The 19084-nt window shown below is 37.9% G+C and overlaps 1 protein-coding gene across 1 annotated transcript in view; it reads right to left on the reverse strand.

Moving 5' to 3' along the window:
* The window catches only part of CATSPERE (catsper channel auxiliary subunit epsilon), a 177328-nt gene that overhangs the window by 34746 nt on the left and 123498 nt on the right, over positions 1-19084 (reverse strand). Inside the window, exon 14 of the mRNA XM_044003183.1 lies at positions 14884-14931. Coding sequence (XP_043859118.1) covers positions 14884-14931 — 48 coding nt within the window. The remainder of the gene's footprint in view (positions 1-14883; positions 14932-19084) is intronic.

The following is a 19084-nucleotide window of genomic DNA, read 5'->3' on the forward strand; positions in this document are numbered from 1 at the left end:
TGTCAAGTGTCTGAGGCCGGATTTGAACTCAGGTCCTCCTGAATCCAGGGCTGGTACTTTATCTACTGTGCCACCTAGCTGCCCTCTCTTCACCTTACTTAACTCTGTCCTGCTTACTGTAGCAGGCAGGGATCCTACCCTGTGGTTGAAAAACACACAAAAATGTACAAAGACTTTTGCAAAGATGATTCCACCTACCTTTGGTACATAGAATGTACACATGCTTATGGACAACATGAAACCTAGTAGATCTGAAAGATGAACAGCTCTTGGGAGAGAACTCAGCAGGTATTGCATCCAAACAGCAGCCCTGAGTGAAACATGGCTGGCAAATGAAGGCCGGCTTACCAAAGTTAGACCTGGATACATGTTTTTTTCTGGAGTGGCTGCAGTGATGAGAAATACTGTGAAGCTAGTGTAGGTTTTTCAATTAAAGATTTTCAATTAAAATTAATCCAGCCAACAATCTGGTATGCCTTCCAAAAGGAGTAAACAATAGACTCATGACAATGTGACTGCTACTTGCAGGAAAGCACCATACCAATATCATCAGTGCCTAGGCTCCCAGCATGGTGAACCCTGATGTGGTCAAAGAAAAATTTTATGGAGGACTGGAGACCCTCATCATCAAAATGCCAAAAGAGGACTAGCTTGTAATTCTGGGCAACTTTAATGAAAAAGTAGGTACAGACAATGAGACATGGTAGGGAGTCCTTGGGAGGAATGGAGTTGGAAAAAGCAACAACAACAATCACTGACTAATGAAAATTTGTGCATCTCATGACCCTTTCATCACCAACACTGTCTTCCATTTAGCTAAACTCAATAAAACTTCATGGCGATACCCTTGCAGCAAGCATTGACATTTAATAGACTATGTGATTGTAAGGAGAAGAGAAAGACAAGATGTGAGAATAATGAAAGTGATGTATGGGTACAGAGTGCTGGACTGATCATAGACTTATCCTCTCCAAGCTAAACACTCAGATTGAATAAAAGTGGTGGCCCCAAAGCAAGATTACTACCAGAAGACGTAATAATCAAGAGATTAGTAGTTTGTTGCTAATTTGGAGGGAAATCTGAGCCAACACATGGCTGGCATCAGCAGAGTAGAAAAGGAGTGGGTAGCTTTCAGAGATTTGGTGTACAGCACTGCATTTACCCATATAGGCCAGAATACTGGCAAACATCAAGATTGGTTTGATGAAAATGATAGGGAAATTCAGAAGCTGCTAAATGAAAAACAAGAATTGAAGAGGATTTACCAGCAGGATAGTGCACCATCTCTAATTTAACTCTTTCTTTCTGTTGTTTTTGTTTTCTGATTTAATTCTATAAAAAATAAAGTACAAACAAAGCTTAGAGAGATGCAGAGTTCTTGGCTCAGTAAGAAGGCATATAAAATTCAGTTTTATGTTACTAGTAATAATCTAAAGCACTCTTATGATGCCCTGAAGGTCATTTATGGGCCAAAGACCTATGATACATCTCAGTTCCTCAGCACTGATGGAACCACAATGATTAGTGATAAGAACATGATCCTGGCGAGATGGACTGAACACTTCCATAGTGTTCTCAACATACCATCATCTATCAATGCTGAAGTAATTTACTGTATATCTCAGGTTGAAGTCAAGTAATCTTTAGAAGAACTTCTAACTGAAGAAGAGGTTTTGAATGACATTAGGCTCCTCTCATGTGGCAAAGAACCTTGTACTGATTCTATTCAAGCTTAGATTTACAACTCAGGAGGTTCACTGTTCATATAAAAGATGGCTGAAATCTTCCAGGTTATATAGCAAGAAAAGGTTATCCCCCAGAAGTTCAAGGATGCTTCCATTGTCCAATATATATATAAAGGAAAAGGAAATAGGTTGTCCCATGATAATCACTGGAGGGGGTCTTCTCTTAGTCAATGCCAACAGGATTCTTGCCAGTATCTTCCTTAATAGGTTGATCCTTCATCTGGAAGATGGCCATCTATCCAAGAGTCAGTGTGGCTTCAGAAAGGGTTGAAGAATGGTTGATATGGGTTTTTTGCCTGACAACTCCAGGAGAAATTCCAGGAACAGAACAGGAACAGGTCTATATATAATACTCATTGATCTGACTAGGGCCTTTGATACAGTCATGAAGGTTTGTGGAAAATCATGGCAAAATTTGGTTGCCTGGAGAAGTAGTGTGTTCCAGTTCCATGATGGCTTGCTTGCATGGTTTCTTGATAATGGAGATGCTCTCATGCATTCCCAGTCACCAGGGGAGTGGAGCAGATCTGTGTGTTTGATCCCATGCTTTTTATTTAATTTTAAAAATAATAATAAACATTTTTATTTAAAGTTTTGAGTTCCAAATTCTATCCCTTCTTACCTCCATCCCCTGCCTCCTCCTTGAGGTAGTAAGCTATTGTATATAGGTTATACATGTGCAATTATGCAAAACATTACCGTATTAGTCATTTTGTATAAGAAAACTTCAATAAAAGAGAAAACAATGAAAGAGTGAAAAATAGCATGCTTGAGTCTGTGTTAAGTTCTTTCAATATCAGTTATTTCTTTGCAGGTGGATCATTAGGCTTTATCATTAGGCCTTTGGGATTGTCTTGGATCATTGTATTACTGAGAATAGTTAAGTCAATCACAGTTCATCATCAAACAATATTGCTGTCATTGTGTATAGTGCTCTCCTGGTTCTGTTCACTTCACTATACTTATACTATATATTTCTTTCCAGGCCTTTCTGAAATCATCCTGCTTGTTATTTCTTATAGCACAATAATATTGCATCACAATTATATACCATAATTTGTTTAGCCATTCCTCAATTGATGGGCATTCCTTTGATTTCTAATTCTTATCCATCATAAAAATAGCTGCTATAAAAATAATTTTGGGCCCCGGTTGCCAAAGTGGTGTGGGGTAGCCCCAATGGAAGAATCTCAGGGCTTGTTGAGGCTGGTGGGGCAGCCGGGCCTCAGCCCCTCAACAGCAGCAGCCGTGTGGAGGTAGAAGAGCACTAACTTGTTCTCCCAAGAACCAGAGGAGTGGTGGGCAAAACCGCTTCTGCCGTGCCTCTACTGTCTCTACTACCTCTACTGGCAGACTACTGGACTTGGTGGGTCACCTCTAGCTGGTCTGAGGCCGGATTTGAACTCAGGTACTCCTGACTCCAGGGCCGGTGCTCTATCCACTGCACCACCTAGCTGCCCCTAGGCCAAATGTTAAGAATTGAATTTTAAACTCTTTAAATTGTTTTTTCCCCTATTAATATTCAATTGCTAGTTTATATTTGCAGCACTTATGTATTTTAATTTTGAGGTGATTGGCATGGAAAAAACACCCTTGCAAATTATAAATGAAGGATTAATAGTTAATTATTTATAATTATAATTATATAATTATATAAAATATAATAATAATATAATTATTATAAATATTTAATTAATATTTCTACCAGATTACATTTATAGTGAGGGTTTTTTTCTTGGCATAAAAAACTCTTTTATGAAGAGACTATGTTAACTTATGTATGAAATTATTTTTAATATTACTTCCTTTGATTACTTTTCCTTTAATACCACTTACCTTCATAACACAGCTATATAATTTCAGTCTACTTACTATGAACAATATATTTGTTCTAAAAAGAATACATTTTACAGTAAAAAGAAAATAATATTTTATTTTAAGGCAAAAAATAATTTAAAAAGTTAACTTTATACATTTTCCAATGACTGTTAGAAACATAAAATGTAAACTACAATAATTAAAGGCTTTATGCCCCAGCTCAAAATGTAAAGGCCAAAAATATTTTGAGAAGTGTAAAATTATTTTTATATTCAATTTTATTTAAGTGAAGGCACTTAAATAATATTGTTTCCTGAATTATAACTCCAGTTTATCAAATATTTTTATGATTTATTCAAGAATTAATAAAACAGTTTTTATCTGAAAAATAATTTTTTACAAATAGTTCTTTTTCTCTTTTTGGGGATGTCTTTGGGATATAAACCTAGCAGTGGTATTGCTGGATCAAAGAGTATGCAAAGCTCTATAACTCTTTGGGCATAGTTCCAAATTGCTCTCTATAATGGTTAAATACATCCACAACTCCACCAACAGTGGATTAGTGATCCAGTTTTTCCACATCTCTCCAACATACAATATTTTAGTTTTTTGGTTACATTTGCCACTCTGATAGGTGTGAGGTGATGCCTCAGAGTTGTTTTAATGTGCATTTCTCTGATCAATAGTGATTTAAAGCATTTTTTATTTCACTATAGAGAGTTTTGATTTCTTTATCTGAAAACTGCCTGTTCATATTCTTTGACCATTTATCAATTAGTTCTCATGATTTTTAACATGATATTTTCATGTTGTCAGGTGCCTTCAATGAGGATGAAAATGGCGTCAAAGTCAGCTACTGCATTGACAGTTGTAAGGGCCAAATTTAGTATAAGAAGAGTTAATTGGGTGGCTCACCTTAATATTGAGGTAAGAAAAGAAACAGCCTCTTTAAAAAACAAAACAGGTTTATTAATGGGAACAAATTTAAAACAATATCTGAATCACACAAGTGAGATTAATAGAACTAGAAACAATATATAAACAATGTATAAATCTTTGGGGTAATGAACCTGCCTCCAGTCCAGCTAGCTCCAAAGAGCTAACTTTGCCTTAAAAAACCCCACAAACTCACCAATACCTGAAATCTGTAGCTATTAGCTTTGTAGTCTCTTCTGTTTTTGTCTGAAGGTCAAACACCAGCAGCTCCTCTAACTGTCCCTGCCTTCCTTCCCTGTCTCCCTCAAAACACACTGTAACTGCCTTCTCCTCTCACTCCCTCTCTAACTGCCTTTTAACTGTATCTAAGTGTATCTTAACTCACTCTCCCACATGAAGGGGAGGGGTGGTTCTTAGCCATGCTGGGTCTCCAATTGGCTCAGCACATCCACATGGGCTGTCCCCATTATAATCTTGCCAGGCCCATGTGGGCATGGGAAAGCTATTAGAGGGAAGGTCTAGTTACTTAGTTTCAATAAATGTTCCCTGTGGTCAGAGGTCCTCTTGTTTGTTCAATTATCTCTGAAAGTACACACTGTAGGGGCCAAATTTATTATGGGGAGAGTTAATTGGGTGGCTTGCCATAATACTGGGGCTCAGAAAATAATGAGAGACCTCTAGGTCCAAAGGGAGGACCCTTCCAAACTGCCTTTTTAGTTGTTTCTCCCAGGCTAATAAGAAAGGAGATTAACAGCCTGTTTTCCATAAACAAACCAGGTTTTATTAATGGGAACAAAATTTACAACAAAGGTGAAGTTAATAAAGCCAGGGACAAGGGAATAAGGGAAGATAAAATGAATAAGCTCCCTGGCTCTAGCAAAGACTGACTCAAACCCCAAACTTGCTTCCTGATCAGTTAGCTCAAAGAGCTGGCCTTAATTCCATTCACCACCTGGGGTCCATAGTTTCAATGAGAGTCAGCCAGTACACTCCTCTGCTCACCAGCAGGAAAAAGAGCTCTCAGAGTGAGTGTTCCCCTTTTTACCTTTTTTCCCCCCAAAGGGGAGGTCCTTCAAGCAGGATGGTTGAGAGTGGTCCCCTAGTGATGTCAGTAGTACACTAACATGTCACTCAGGGCAGGCTATATCTAATCATCCCCAAGTAGGTACTTTGTCAGTTTCTCATTCTCACCCAATTCAAACAATACTAAATCAATCAGGTGGGGCCCCTGGGAGTCTCTCAAATTCCATTATTTTATCACAACACCCATCTTCTCTTGGGCTTTTAAGCTTACATTTTTTCAGTCTGATCATAATAAAGCAAAGATAGGGTTATGAAAACCCCAAATCTCAATTAATTCCTTACACAGTATATTATTTAACTTGAAAAAGCTACAGGCCAAGACTAAAGTAGAAGGAGAGTTGGTGCATGACTTTTTGTTCACAGATGTTTGTGCACTCAATGCAACTTCTGAGGCTAAGATGCAAACAGGGTATGGATTGATTCTCTGTTGTTTGTGCTAATTTTGTCAGACAATAGACATCAAGAAAACAGGTGCTCCACAAGTTAACACAATACCATCCATATGTAGAACCATCAGTTATAGCAAATGGAGAAATTTTGAATGCTGCGGGTAAGTTCATTTACCTTGGCAGTATTCTTTCTAGGGATGTACACATAGATGATGAGATTGATGCATGTATCACCAGAACTAGCTCAGTGTTTCAGAGGTTCTGAAGGAAAGTATGGGAGAGAAAAGGTATTAGACTGCCTACCAAACTGAAGGTCTACAGAGCTGTTATCCTGACCTCATTGCTCTATGCCTGTGAAACCTGGACAGTATACCAGTGCCATGCCAAGAAATGGAACTGCTTCCATTTAAATTGTCTTAAGAAGATTCTGAAGATCACCTGGCAAGATAAGATACTGGACACTGAAGTGCTTTCCCAAGCTAAACTGCCAAGCACTCAAACTCTACTGTAGAGAGTGTCATTCCCATGGGCTGGTCATGTGGTTTGATTACAAATGTACATTAACCTAAAAGACTAATTAGCTAAAAGACAAGGCAAACACTCACACGGAGGCCGGAAGAAGTGATACAAGGACAATCTCAAGGTTTCTCTAAAGAACAATGGAATTGTGAGACATGGGAGATGCTGGCACAGTACTGCCCAGCATGGTGTGCCCACATCAAAGAAGGTTCTATGCTCTATGAGGAAGGTAGAATTGTAGTAGTTCAAAAGAAATGTGCGATGCACAAATTTAGAGACATCTGTACTCCAAATGTATATGTGGATGATTTGTATCCAACCTGTGATAGAACCTTCTGAGTTTGTATTATTTCTGATCAGCCACAGTCAAACTTTACCTTGACCCCAACATAGTGATGTCATTTTGGCCCTTTTTGAGCATAAAGCTCAATGAACAACCCCACAAATGAGTTGGGCTCCAAGGAGGAGTTGGTTTCATTATTGCATAGGACTCTGGTCATCTTGCCTTATAGTGCTCATAATGTTGTTGTTGTGGTTGAGTTGTTTCAGTTGTGTCTGAATCTTTGTGAGTCCATTTGGGGTTTTCTTGGCAAAGATACTAGAGTTGTTTGCAATTTCCTTTCCAAGCTCATTTTACAGAGGAGGAAACTGAGGCAAAGAGGGTTAAGTGACTTGCCCAGGGTCACACAGCTAGTAAGTGTTTGAGGTCAGATTTGAACTTGGGTCTTTCTGACTCCAGGCCCAGCCCTCTATCCACTGTGTTACCTAGCTTCCCTAGTGCTCATGATAACTGTATACAAAAAGACCATGATGAAGATAATTGTAGTTAATGCAGCAACCTCTGTTGAAGGTAACTGTAGTGAAGACAAAAATTTCCCTCTTCTTTGTTGGAAAGTCTCTTGGCATTACCACCTATGCTTGGAGGAAGAAACTTCTGGCCTTCTTTTTGGAAACCTGTAATTACAGCCTTTGGTCATATGTATGCAGGGCCAAAATGTTTTGAAGGAAGATAGGAAGTGGATGGCCAGAGGAATGTCTTTTCAAATCCCAAGACTTAGTTGGTGGTCCAGGAGATGACTAGTCATGCTTGCCTGCATACTGGAGAAAGGAGATAAATAGCTAAGGATTTGCCATAAGCTATTTCAAAATAGAAGTAAGATTTTTATTGAACAATTCTCAAAGAGTAGGGATGTTCACAAAGACACCTTGAATGATCCTGGCGAGGGAGAGTTTTGTGACCTAGGTGTAAAGCAACCTTGATACTTCAACGGGTCTAATTTTTGTAGGTTCTCCCTCCATTGGTACAGAATGCAACACAGCCATACATTCTCATAATTCTTGTCTATGTGCTCCCTGAAATCCTTCACAAAAAGTCTAGCTAATATTCTGTGAGCTGCTTTACAGATTTCTGGGTATATCATGAATACAAATGGAGGAACACTTATTCGTTGTTTATTGCTACATGACCATCCCATTTTCTTTTTGCAGCATACATCTTCCTGATGACATTCCTAATCCTTCTTTTCTTCCACAATTCTTTGTTGGTGAAATAATGAAATCTACCACCCTCCATGGGCCTCTCCATTGTCCTTAGGGTGAACAGAAATCTTTATTCTTTGGAGACTTGAGTCTGTTTAGTATAATTAGAAGATGTTTAAAAGATGGCCCTTTGTTTCAGGTGGAGTCTTGGGTTTATTAAAAACACTTCACAATTTCCAAATGTAGTCCAGCCTGCTTTTCTCTTATATTAAGTTCTGGGCTTGCCCATCTATAGTATTTGTTCAAGATACATATCTATGGACCAGCCCTCTGTCTATCCAACTGTGTGTTGTATTCTGACTCTTCATCCATTCTGTTTGTACTGTGTGTATGGTTAGGTCAAACAGGTTAGACTTGGAGTCCAGAAAATCCAAGTTTTAATCCTGCCACAGACACTTATTAGCTGCATGACTTTTACCTCTCCAAGCTTCAGTTTCCCTATCAGTAAAATGGGGACAATAATAACTCCTACTACACAGAGTTGTTATGGTCATCAAATGAGATAATGTGTATGAAGTGCTTTACAAACTTTAAAGTGATATATACATACTATTGCTAAATAATTTAATCATAGTTTTATTTATACCTTTTGTTTCTATATCACTATCATTTGTGAATATATGACTTTCCTTGTGACAAAAATTGAATAACTGAAAACAGAGATAAGGCAGAAGTGCTTCATTTTCATTGTGCTGGTTTTTTCTTCCAAGGAGAATGACCTTTGTATTGAACCTCACAGGGCAGAAATGGTTAGTATGACATTAATACCCCAAGTTAGTAAGGCGATAGCAAAACCTCATTGCCCTTAGTGAATTCAAGTCACTGGGCTCAGATGAACTCTGTTCTCATGTAATGAAACAATGTGCAGATGTGGTGGCTAAGCCACTGTTAATGGTATCTTAAAAAGAGTGTGGAAGATGGGAGAGGTACTGCAGGATGGGAAGAGGGCAAATGCCAACCCAACTTCCCAAAAAGGTCAGGAATGGAGCCTTCAAAGTCTAGACCAATGAGCCTGACTTTGAGTCATGGAAAAAATCTAGAATTTAACATTAAGGAGATGTTACTCAACAACTTAAAGAAAGGAAATTATCACAGTCAGCATGGTTTCATCAAGAGCAGGTCATGCCAGAAGAAACCCATTTCCCTTTTTTGTAGGGTTACTCACCTAGCAGATGAGGAAAATAATGTACAGATGTTTATAACATATTAGCCAACCATTTTAGAGAGTATCTCTTACTATTTTGTGGTAAAGGTGGAGAGAGTTGAAGCAAGTGATAATACAATTAGATGGATTGGGAACTTGTTTGAATTTCTGGATTCAAAGAATGAATTGCTAAAGTTTGAAAGTCAGTGTGGGAAATGGTGTCAAGGTCTTCATAGTTTTGTTAAATTTAACTCTTTTTGCTCTTCAATCCAGTATCCAAACAGTTATAAACATTTTGACTCTTCTTTTAAAATGTCTTTCAATTATTGCATTTACTTTCCATTTCCAAAGTTATTATCTTAGTCTAGATCTTGTTATCTCACTATTGTGTTGCTTTAACAGTCTCTTCCTTGGTTTATCTATTGCTAAAGATCATTTTAATTCCCATAGCTCATCCATCCATCCATCCATCCATCCATCCATCCATCCATCCATCCATCCATCCATCCATCCATTCACCCATCTGTGAGATTTAAAATTGGATATAAGAGCATTAAACTTCCCTTCTAACTTTTCCCTTATATATCTCCCAGATCAGTAAGAAAAGAAGCCTCTGAGCTTTAATCAGTGAGGGATGTAACGATTGGAATGACGCCACCTGCTGGATACTTACTGTAGAAGAGTTCTGCCCATGAAGCGAAGGTCTTTGAGGGCAAGACCAGGAGTCTTTTCTTTGGCGGGAGGAAGTGACGCAGACTAGTGGGAGGAGGAAGGAAGAGACTGGCGCTGACTCTGGGGCTCTTTCCTTTGGACTCTGGTGGAGAGCGGAGCTAGAAATGTGCTCTCCCTTTAATAGATAGGAATCTAGGCCTTTCTCTCTCTCTTTACAAAATTCTTATTCTCCTTAATAAATGCTTAAAACCCTAACTCTTGCTAAAGCTTATAATTTATTGGCAACCACTCATTAGATATTTTAGACAGTTTAGCTAGAATTTTAGCCCTTAACAGATGGCTGACCACGAAGAGGAAAGCTAAACCTCAGTCTTCTTCTGATCTTCTGGTTGGGTAAGAAATTTCCCCTCCCTCTCCCTTTAACTGCTAAGTACTGGTGTACTGGCTGTATTTTCCTTTAAATTTTTTCGAATGGACCTTTTAAACTCCCTAATTATCCTATTTTTGATTTTAGTTGCTTTGTTTTTGTGGATTTTCTATTTTTCTTTTTATTTTTGTTAAAAGAGCCAGCAACTTACTCACACAAGGAAATATCTCTCCCTCTCCCAACCATGCTCTTTCAGAGAAACCTGAAGAGATTCCCGCAGCTTTTCCCAGTTCTAACAATAATTGTTGCTTTAATTTTGCATTCCTGGAGGCAATGACCCACCCTCTAGAAGCTTTTAATCCCCTAGCACCTGGAGGCAAAGTGGGGGAAGAGGAATCCAGGCCTGAGTTCAAAATCAAGTCTGATTCAAATTGCTCTGGTCCCTCCCCTCCTCTCCAGACCCCACCCTCTACTCCTCCTATGGCCAAGCCCATAGCTTCCCCTGCCTGGGAAGTCCAGAGATCTGATGCCCATGCTCAACTTTTTCTACCTGCATTTGCAGCTTCAGGCTCAGCCCTTCCCCGGCCTGGCTGTGCTTTTGAGACAATCTTAGAAAACTCTTTAAATTCCAGATATGCTCGTTTTGTTCATAATTTTGCTAACCTGCTTTTGTCTTTAATTAGTAATCTTATAAAGCATTTGTATGGTGAAAAGCCCGACAGACAATATAGAGGGGTTAAAGAAGAAAAACTTAAGCTGAATAAGAATGACAATCATCAACATAGTTCAAGACTCAGCTTCTTTTGCCATGGAAGGGTACATATTTTACAGAAATGTAGAAGTAAGCAGCAAGGTATTGATATGAGTATTGGGGATTTTAGATATCGGAATCAAAAGTGTTCTAACTTCACTCAGATTATTAATGTCAGTTCAGAGGTTACATAGATTTCTATGCTATTACATATACATTTTGAAATTAATGGTATGGGTTTATTTTGAGAGATTTTCGTGCTTTTGAGATTGTATTTTATACTTAGTTTTTAAAACAAGGAGAATATTTGTAAAAGCTTTTTATAGTCGTGTGATCAAGTTTATATTTTATAATACTCTTATTAATTAATTAAGTTCATATTCATTTAGATTTCCTTAGTTTGAATTTCATTGTCTTTTATTATTCCGTGTGTATTTTCTTCTATTCATTCATCTATCTAATTTTGAAACATGGTTTTGATTTCATAATACAATGTTAATTCTAGGAGTATTGTGCTCCCATATTCTGAGTTACTTGTTTTTGCTATTTTTTCTCAACTGATTATTTGATCAAACTCTTTAAAGCATTTCCCTGGCAAATTGTTTGCCATGGCAAGTGTAAATTGATTCTAGAAGTATTATTTTTGATAAGCATATTCCAAAAAAAAAAAAAAAGAGAGGAACATTTGTAAAAGTTGTCTTTGAGATTGTGTTGTGCTTTAACTTGTATTCAAATATGTTCTGATTTTTCACAAAAGTAATTGTATACTAAGTAAAAAAAAGGGGTATTATTTGAAATTGTTGCATAATTATATATTGTGTTCTGAGTCAAGATGTATTCACATTTTTTGCAATCATTTATTATCCTCAATTTTTAAATCCATATGAGATTTTAAATTATGGGAATTTATCATTTAAGACATTAATTGCCGTTATTCTGAGTTATCAGATGCCAGTTGGCCAAGATGCCATCCAATCACAAGAGGAATACATGCAAGAGCAGACACTGAACTGTCACATGAGGGGAGACATGCATGAAGTCAAGGTATGGCCGAGGGAACGGCTTTTGACAAATGTTGAGGTTGGATTCTCTTGGTTTAATATTTTATTCTCTTTTTCCCTACAATATTGTACAGATGGCTGGAAGTATTCATCCCACCCATCTCACTTCTACACCTGGCTTCTATGCTCCCTCCTATATGCCTGATGCCATGGACATCTCAATCCCATGCATCTGATTAAGTCTGACTCAGTTTCTTCCAATATGTTCGGTGGCATGGACATATATTCCATCCACCTATTTTAAGTCTGGCATACTGTATGGGCAGTACATATTGCTCAAGTGTGGGAATGCTCATATCCCATCATTTCTCTGTTCTTTTATGGTAACCCCCATAATTATCTCAGGTGTCATGATAAATACAGTGTTGAATTTGGCCTTGACACCTGTTACCAATTATATTAGATTTTTTAATTTCTCATAATGGCATGAGGATAATTAGGCAGATGATGCAAAAAGTGATGAAACAAAGATTAAAAATTATTTTTAATAATTAATATCGCAGCAATTGTCTTCTCAATTACCCTCCATAAGGGGGGGACTATAGTAATATTATAATTTTAAAGAATGGTTCAATTTTTGTTTTATTATATGTTTCATGTGTAACAACTAAGATTCTGAATTCCCTTAGACATGTTTTTGAGAACTTTCATTGTTTGATTTGATTATTGACAAAGCTATTTTAAAGTTGTGTTAAGCTCAATTTTGTAGGAAATTTTCCTGGCTGATTACCAGCATCCACACATCAACCCCTGAAAAGACTTCCATTCCACGACTACACCTAGAGGACATCTGAGAAAAGACTTTCAGAGACTTTAAATGAACAGTTTTGATTTGTTGTTTTTGTTGTTTTTTTTCTCTTTCTGTTATAATACACACCATCTGTAACATGTATTCTCTGCAGAGGCCCTCCCTTTGCAAGACTAATGTCAAAGCGTCGGTTCATGAGGACAAAAAATCGCCCCTCTGGACAAAACTTTCCTCTCTTCCTTTTCTATATTGTTGTTCACATATTATTAGTTAGCAATAGTTATTATATTGTTTTTACTGTTCCGTCAAGGAAACATTTTGTTTCTTGAGGAACAATAGGGGGGACTGTAACGATTGGAATGACGCCACCTGCTGGATACTTACTGTAGAAGAGTTCTGCCCATGAAGCGAAGGTCTTTGAGGGCAAGACCAGGAGTCTTTTCTTTGGCGGGAGGAAGTGACGCAGACTAGTGGGAGGAGGAAGGAAGAGACTAGCGCTGACTCTGGGGCTCTTTCCTTTGGACTCTGGTGGAGAGCGGAGCTAGAAATGTGCTCTCCCTTTAATAGATAGGAATCTAGGCCTTTCTCTCTCTCTTTACAAAATTCTTATTCTCCTTAATAAATGCTTAAAACCCTAACTCTTGCTAAAGCTTATAATTTATTGGCGACCACTCATTAGATATTTTAGACAGTTTAGCTAGAATTTTAGCCCTTAACAGGGATTAGTTTTTATTGTTTAGAAATTAATTAGATAACAAACAGGTGATACCGATTAGGGAAATAGGAAAGTAGAAATACAAATGAATAATCCTAGATCTAAGCTTAGTCTATATTCTTTTATAAAACTCACCGAATCCCAGGTGCCTGCCAGGCCGAGAACCAGAGCTGATCACCAAAGCGTGTGCCGTCATTGCTAAGCTCAGAAGCCAGAGTGAGTGAGCCAGAGAGAACTTCCATTCTACTACTCAGTTTTAAGTTGGCATCCCGGAAGTATGGTGTGCTTGGCCACACTTTCCTGGGTAGCAGCAGCAGCAGCAGCAGCAGCACAGCTGTTTGTCATGGTCTCGTCCCCAAAAGGGTGGTCTTTCAAAAGCCACTTCCGTAGTATGCGTTCAACTCTCAAATGATTCAATTAAAACTTCTGTTTTTTTTTTTTTTTTACTACACATCCATTCATTCATTCATTCATTCATACTCTAATACTTTAACACTCTACTACACCTATAGATCTGTGATCATATAGATGTAAATAACCTCTCCAACAGTGAAGATTGCAACTCATCTATGCCTGTCCATTTGGTGTAACTCTCATCTGCATTTTACCATAAATTTTGCTTGGAGGATCCACTTAACATGCTGGGGCTTTTTCTTGATGTTATGTGGATACTAACAGAACTGGGAGGCTACCCATTGATAACTCTCATCCTGAATACAAGTCATTATCTTTTTCAATAATACATTATTCTAATGACATCATTTGCATTACTTCTCATATACAATTTCTTGTATGTAATGTGTTGTATCTGTTCCTAATCACCATATTCATTTTTTGTTGTCCTTTGGGTGGAAGTTCATGAGCTATAATTTTAGGTATACCTTGAACCTGAAGTAGCCATCTGGGGGACCCATCCTGTGAGATGGGACATGCCAACCCAGTAGATTGTAATTTTCTTAGGGTGGGGACTGTTTCATCGTTGTCATTGTATCCCTAGTGCCTATTATAATGCCTGGTTAGATCTGTGATTTCATTGGCATTGAGAATTCCTGGAAGAAGAAAAACACTCTACCAATGGATGTTAGGACCTTTTCTGAAACTTAGAGATAATTGTTTGGAACTCCAGCCCAGGGTCACATAGCCAGTCTGTGTCAGATAGAGGTTTTTCCTGAATCCAAGACTAGTTCTCTAACCACAATGCCATGCTGTCTCTTGAATGAATTAATAAATTAGAATTCATGAATTAAAATGAACTAATTAATTAAAATCTACTTAGGAAACTTGGTGTTAAATCTGAATTCTTTTTCCCCATTGACTGACCACAAATATTGAATAAGTGGGTACCCTTATTAATATAGAATTCTGCTACTTTTGATATTCTTAAAGTATTTCTTACTTTTCAATTTCATAAGTAAAGTTTTTACTCTCACATTCAGTTTCCAATCTGTGAAAAAGAATGAAAGAGTATCAATAAAAAATATCATAGTGTGATATATTTTTATATTTATAAAATAATATTTAGACTAAATAATGGTATGTGAACACAAGCCTTGCACTTGTTCATGTGTTTTCCTCTGCCTGAAATTCCATTCAACCCCACCCCCCCTCCACTTTTATCAGAATCAGAATAAATATTTATTAAGTGCCTACCAAATGCTAGGCACTGTGTTAAGCACTGGTTATAAAGAAAGGCAGAGGACAGTTCCTGCCTGCAAATTGGGTTAAGTGACTTGCCCAGGGTCACACAGCTAGTAAGTGTCAAGTGTCTGAGGCCGGATTTGAACTCAGGTCCTCCTAAATCCAGGGCTGGTGCTTTATCCACGGTGCCATCTAGCTGCCCCTCTAGAGATCATTTTGCCCAAATCTTGCCCATTCTTCAAAACCTATCTCAAATGTCACCCTTCTTTAGGAAGCCTTTCCTGATTTCCTCAGCCAGGTGGGATCTCTCTTTTCTCTGTACCCCCTTTGTATTCTGTGCCTCTTTTAAGGAACTTAACATTCTGATTTAACTTATTGTTGTGTTCTTGCCTTATCTCCTTTTCTAGATGGGAAGTTCCTAAAGGGCAAAGACAGGGTAGTAGTTAATCATCACTGAAAACATGAAATGTTCTAGTCCAGAATTTTGTCTACTGTGAGCATTCAAGGAATACTTTTTGACTTGAATTGAATCCTTACCAAATATCTGGCCAGGTCAAATAAAACTACTTGAACCATTTTATCGACATAGTTGTTCTTTTTTAGGTGGATTTACTCTTTCTTCCAGTTTTTAGTGATTGAAAACTGAAGAGCTTGATGTCCAATTTGAGCTCATTCTCCTTGTTCTGGATGTCTTTGGAGAGCTCAGTAGGAGTACTGATTGCTCCCACAGTCTAGGCACCTAATTTCAACTTTTCTAGTCAAAATGATTGGGAACTAATGTTTACTGATTGAATGACTACAGAGTTTTGAGACTTGATTTGGAAGGTCTCAGGGAGACTGTGAGGGCCAAAATTTGATATACTGAGCATTATTTGGGTGACTCGCCTTAATATTGGGGTCCTGCAAATATGAGGGACCTTTTAGGTTTACCCTCCCCTCTGAACTCCCTCCTTAGAAGCAGAGCCTGGATGATCACTTTTTAGGCATGCTATAGTGTAACTCCTTTCATGTATGGGTTGGACTAGATAGCTTCTTGGAGTCCCCTCTCACTTTGAAATTCTATAATTCTGTGAATATTGTAACTGTTATGGATGAAAGGTAATTTTAGGGTCTCTTAGGAGTCTAGATCGACTTTTGAAGGGTTAGACCCAACTAAGATCTCCCTTGAAGCTAACAGAAGCCAAAGAAGCATACTCTTCCCTAAGAAATTTGAACTAGTTGGGACTTAAAACTACTAGGTAGAATCAGAATTTTCCTCTCGATAAAGAATTCCTAGATTCACCCCAATTTGAACTCAGAGTACAAGTCCCTAGAAAAGGGGAATAATAGATATTTTCCCCTATCACCTTTTTCAATTCTTTCGCCATGCTTCACATCATCTCTTTGGGCATTTGGATTATACTGTGGTGGTGTTAAGGAGTTTGGCACCATCTTGGTGCCCAAAGCTACATAGTGTATATCCCCTTGAAGATATGTTATGGTTAACTTACTCGATTGTTGGGAAAATGACTGTTAAAATTACTATTAAAGAGAATGATTCATTGATTGATGAATTAAAGATTTTTTAACCTGGGGTCCATGAACTTTTTTTAAAAATTGGAACACTAATGCATTGTTGGTGGAGCTGTGAACTTATCCAACTATTCTGGAGAGCAGTTTGGAACTATGCCCAAAGTGCTATAAAGCTTTGCATATCCTTTGACTCAGCAATACTCCTATTAGGTCTTTTCCCCAAAGAGATCATAAAAAAGGGAAAAGGGCCCACATGTACAAAGATATTTATAGCTGCTCTTTTTGTGGTGGCAAGGAATTGGAAATTGAGGGGTTGCCCATCAATTGGGGAATGGCTGAACAAGTTGTGGTATATGAATGTAATGGAATACTATTGTGCTGTAAGAAACGATGAGCGGGCAGATTTCAGAGAAACCTGGAAGGACTTGCATGAACTGATGAGTAAGATGAGCAGAACCAGGAGAACATTGTACACAGTATCAACAACATTGTGTGTTGATCATCTGTGATAGACTTGATTCTTCTCAGCAATGCAATGGTCCAAGATAGTTCCAAAAGACTCATAATGGAAAATGCTCTCCAAATCCAGGAAAAGAAAAAGAACTGTTGAATCTGGATGCAGATTGAACCATACTATTTCTATTGTTTTTGGTGCTGTTGTTTTTCTTTTTTGAGGTTTTTCCTTTTTTGCTCTGATTCTTCTCTCATGACATGACTAATGCAGAAATATGTTTAATGTGATTGTACATATATAACCTATATCAGTCTGGGGAGGGGTGAGGGAGGGGAGGGAGGGGAGGGAGGGGAGGGAGGGAGAAAAATTTGAAACTAGAAATCTTATGAAAACAATTGTTGAAATCTATCTCTAAATGTAGCTGGTGTAACGATTGGAATGATGCCACCTGCTGGAGACTTACTGTAGAAAAGCTCCGCCATGAAGTGAAGGTCTTTGAGGGCAAGACCAGGAGTCTTTTCTTTGGCGTCAGGAAGTGACGTTTGCTTGTGGGAGGAAGAAGTGGGAGCCAGGCGCTTTGACGCTCTCTTTCCTGGGGACTCTGGTGGAGAGCAGAGCTAGGAATGCTCTCTCCCTTTAATAGATAGAGGAATCTAGGCCTTTCTCTCTCTCTTTACCAAATTCTTATTCTCCTTAATAAATGCTTAAAAGTCTAACTCTTGCTAAAACTTATAATTTATTGGCGACCACTCATTAGATATTTTAGGCAGACTAGCTAGAATTTTAGCACTTAACACTGGGAAATAATAAAATATTTATATGTAAAAAAGAAAATTGTATTTAAATATAATTGGTTTTCTTTGTAATCCTATTTATCTTATTTTGCGTATTTAAAAACATTTTAGACTTTACCAGATTGCTAAGGGAGTTAAAGAAAAGATTAAGAGGAAAGGGATTGATGATAGTTTACTTAATTTTGTATAAGACTATGTGCTTTTACAAACATGATAATCATCAGTTTTATTTTTCAGGGGGAAAAGGTCCCAAAAGATAAATGTATTTATTATTATTTAGATAATAATATCTCTCCGCTAAACCCTGACATAGAGGTATAGTAGGCTAAAATGACCTTTTTGGAAGTAATAGAGACTTAAGTGTAGAATGAAGCGTACCTTTTGGACATGGCCAATGTGGGAATTTGTTTTGCTGGGCTATGAATATTTATTATGAGGGGTTTCCCCCCTTTATTCTTCAATGAAGAGACCAGGAAATGGGAAGGATAATAAATGCTTGGAAAAAGAAACAAAAATAAGGTATAAATAACTTTGTTAGCCAGTGACCATAAAGTTTAATGAAGGGATCCTTGGACCGTATTTGGGCTAAAATAATTTTGGGCAGAGAATTCAGTACAGACAGATGGTTATCTCACTATGATTCCTTTGGGGCCAGAAATGGTGGGGCAAGGAGTCTTCTTGCCTGGTTTATAGAAAACACTTAATAAATGATTCGTGATTTGATTTGCCTGCTTGTGCACTGTGGTGGTATAAGAGAGATAGGAGGTGAAGAATAATTTGTTCCATTAAGAAACAGGAAATAGAGAAAAGCCTAGATCTGCTAAGGAGAATTCTTTTATGTCACCTTAATAATTCAATACTTCAAGTACCTGTAACTTTATTAGAATATCTATATTTGCCACTGACATAGTTCCCAACTCTTCTATGATTTAGAAAATGTTCTTTAAGAGTTACTGGGGGGGGGGGCAGCTAGGTGGCATAGTGGATAGAGCACCAGTCCTGGAGTCAGGAGTACCTGAGTTCAAATCCAGCCTCAGACACTTAACATTTACTAGCTGTGTGACCCTGGGCAAGTCACTTAACCCCAATTGCCTCACTAAAAAAAAAAGTTACTGTGGAGGGCAGCTAGATGGCACAGTGGATAAAGCACCAGCCCTGGATTCAGGAGTCTCTGAGTTCAAATCCGGCCTCAGACACTT

The sequence above is a fragment of the Dromiciops gliroides genome, chromosome 4, assembly GCF_019393635.1.
Source record: "Dromiciops gliroides isolate mDroGli1 chromosome 4, mDroGli1.pri, whole genome shotgun sequence".
NCBI classification, from domain to species: Eukaryota; Metazoa; Chordata; class Mammalia; order Microbiotheria; family Microbiotheriidae; genus Dromiciops; species Dromiciops gliroides.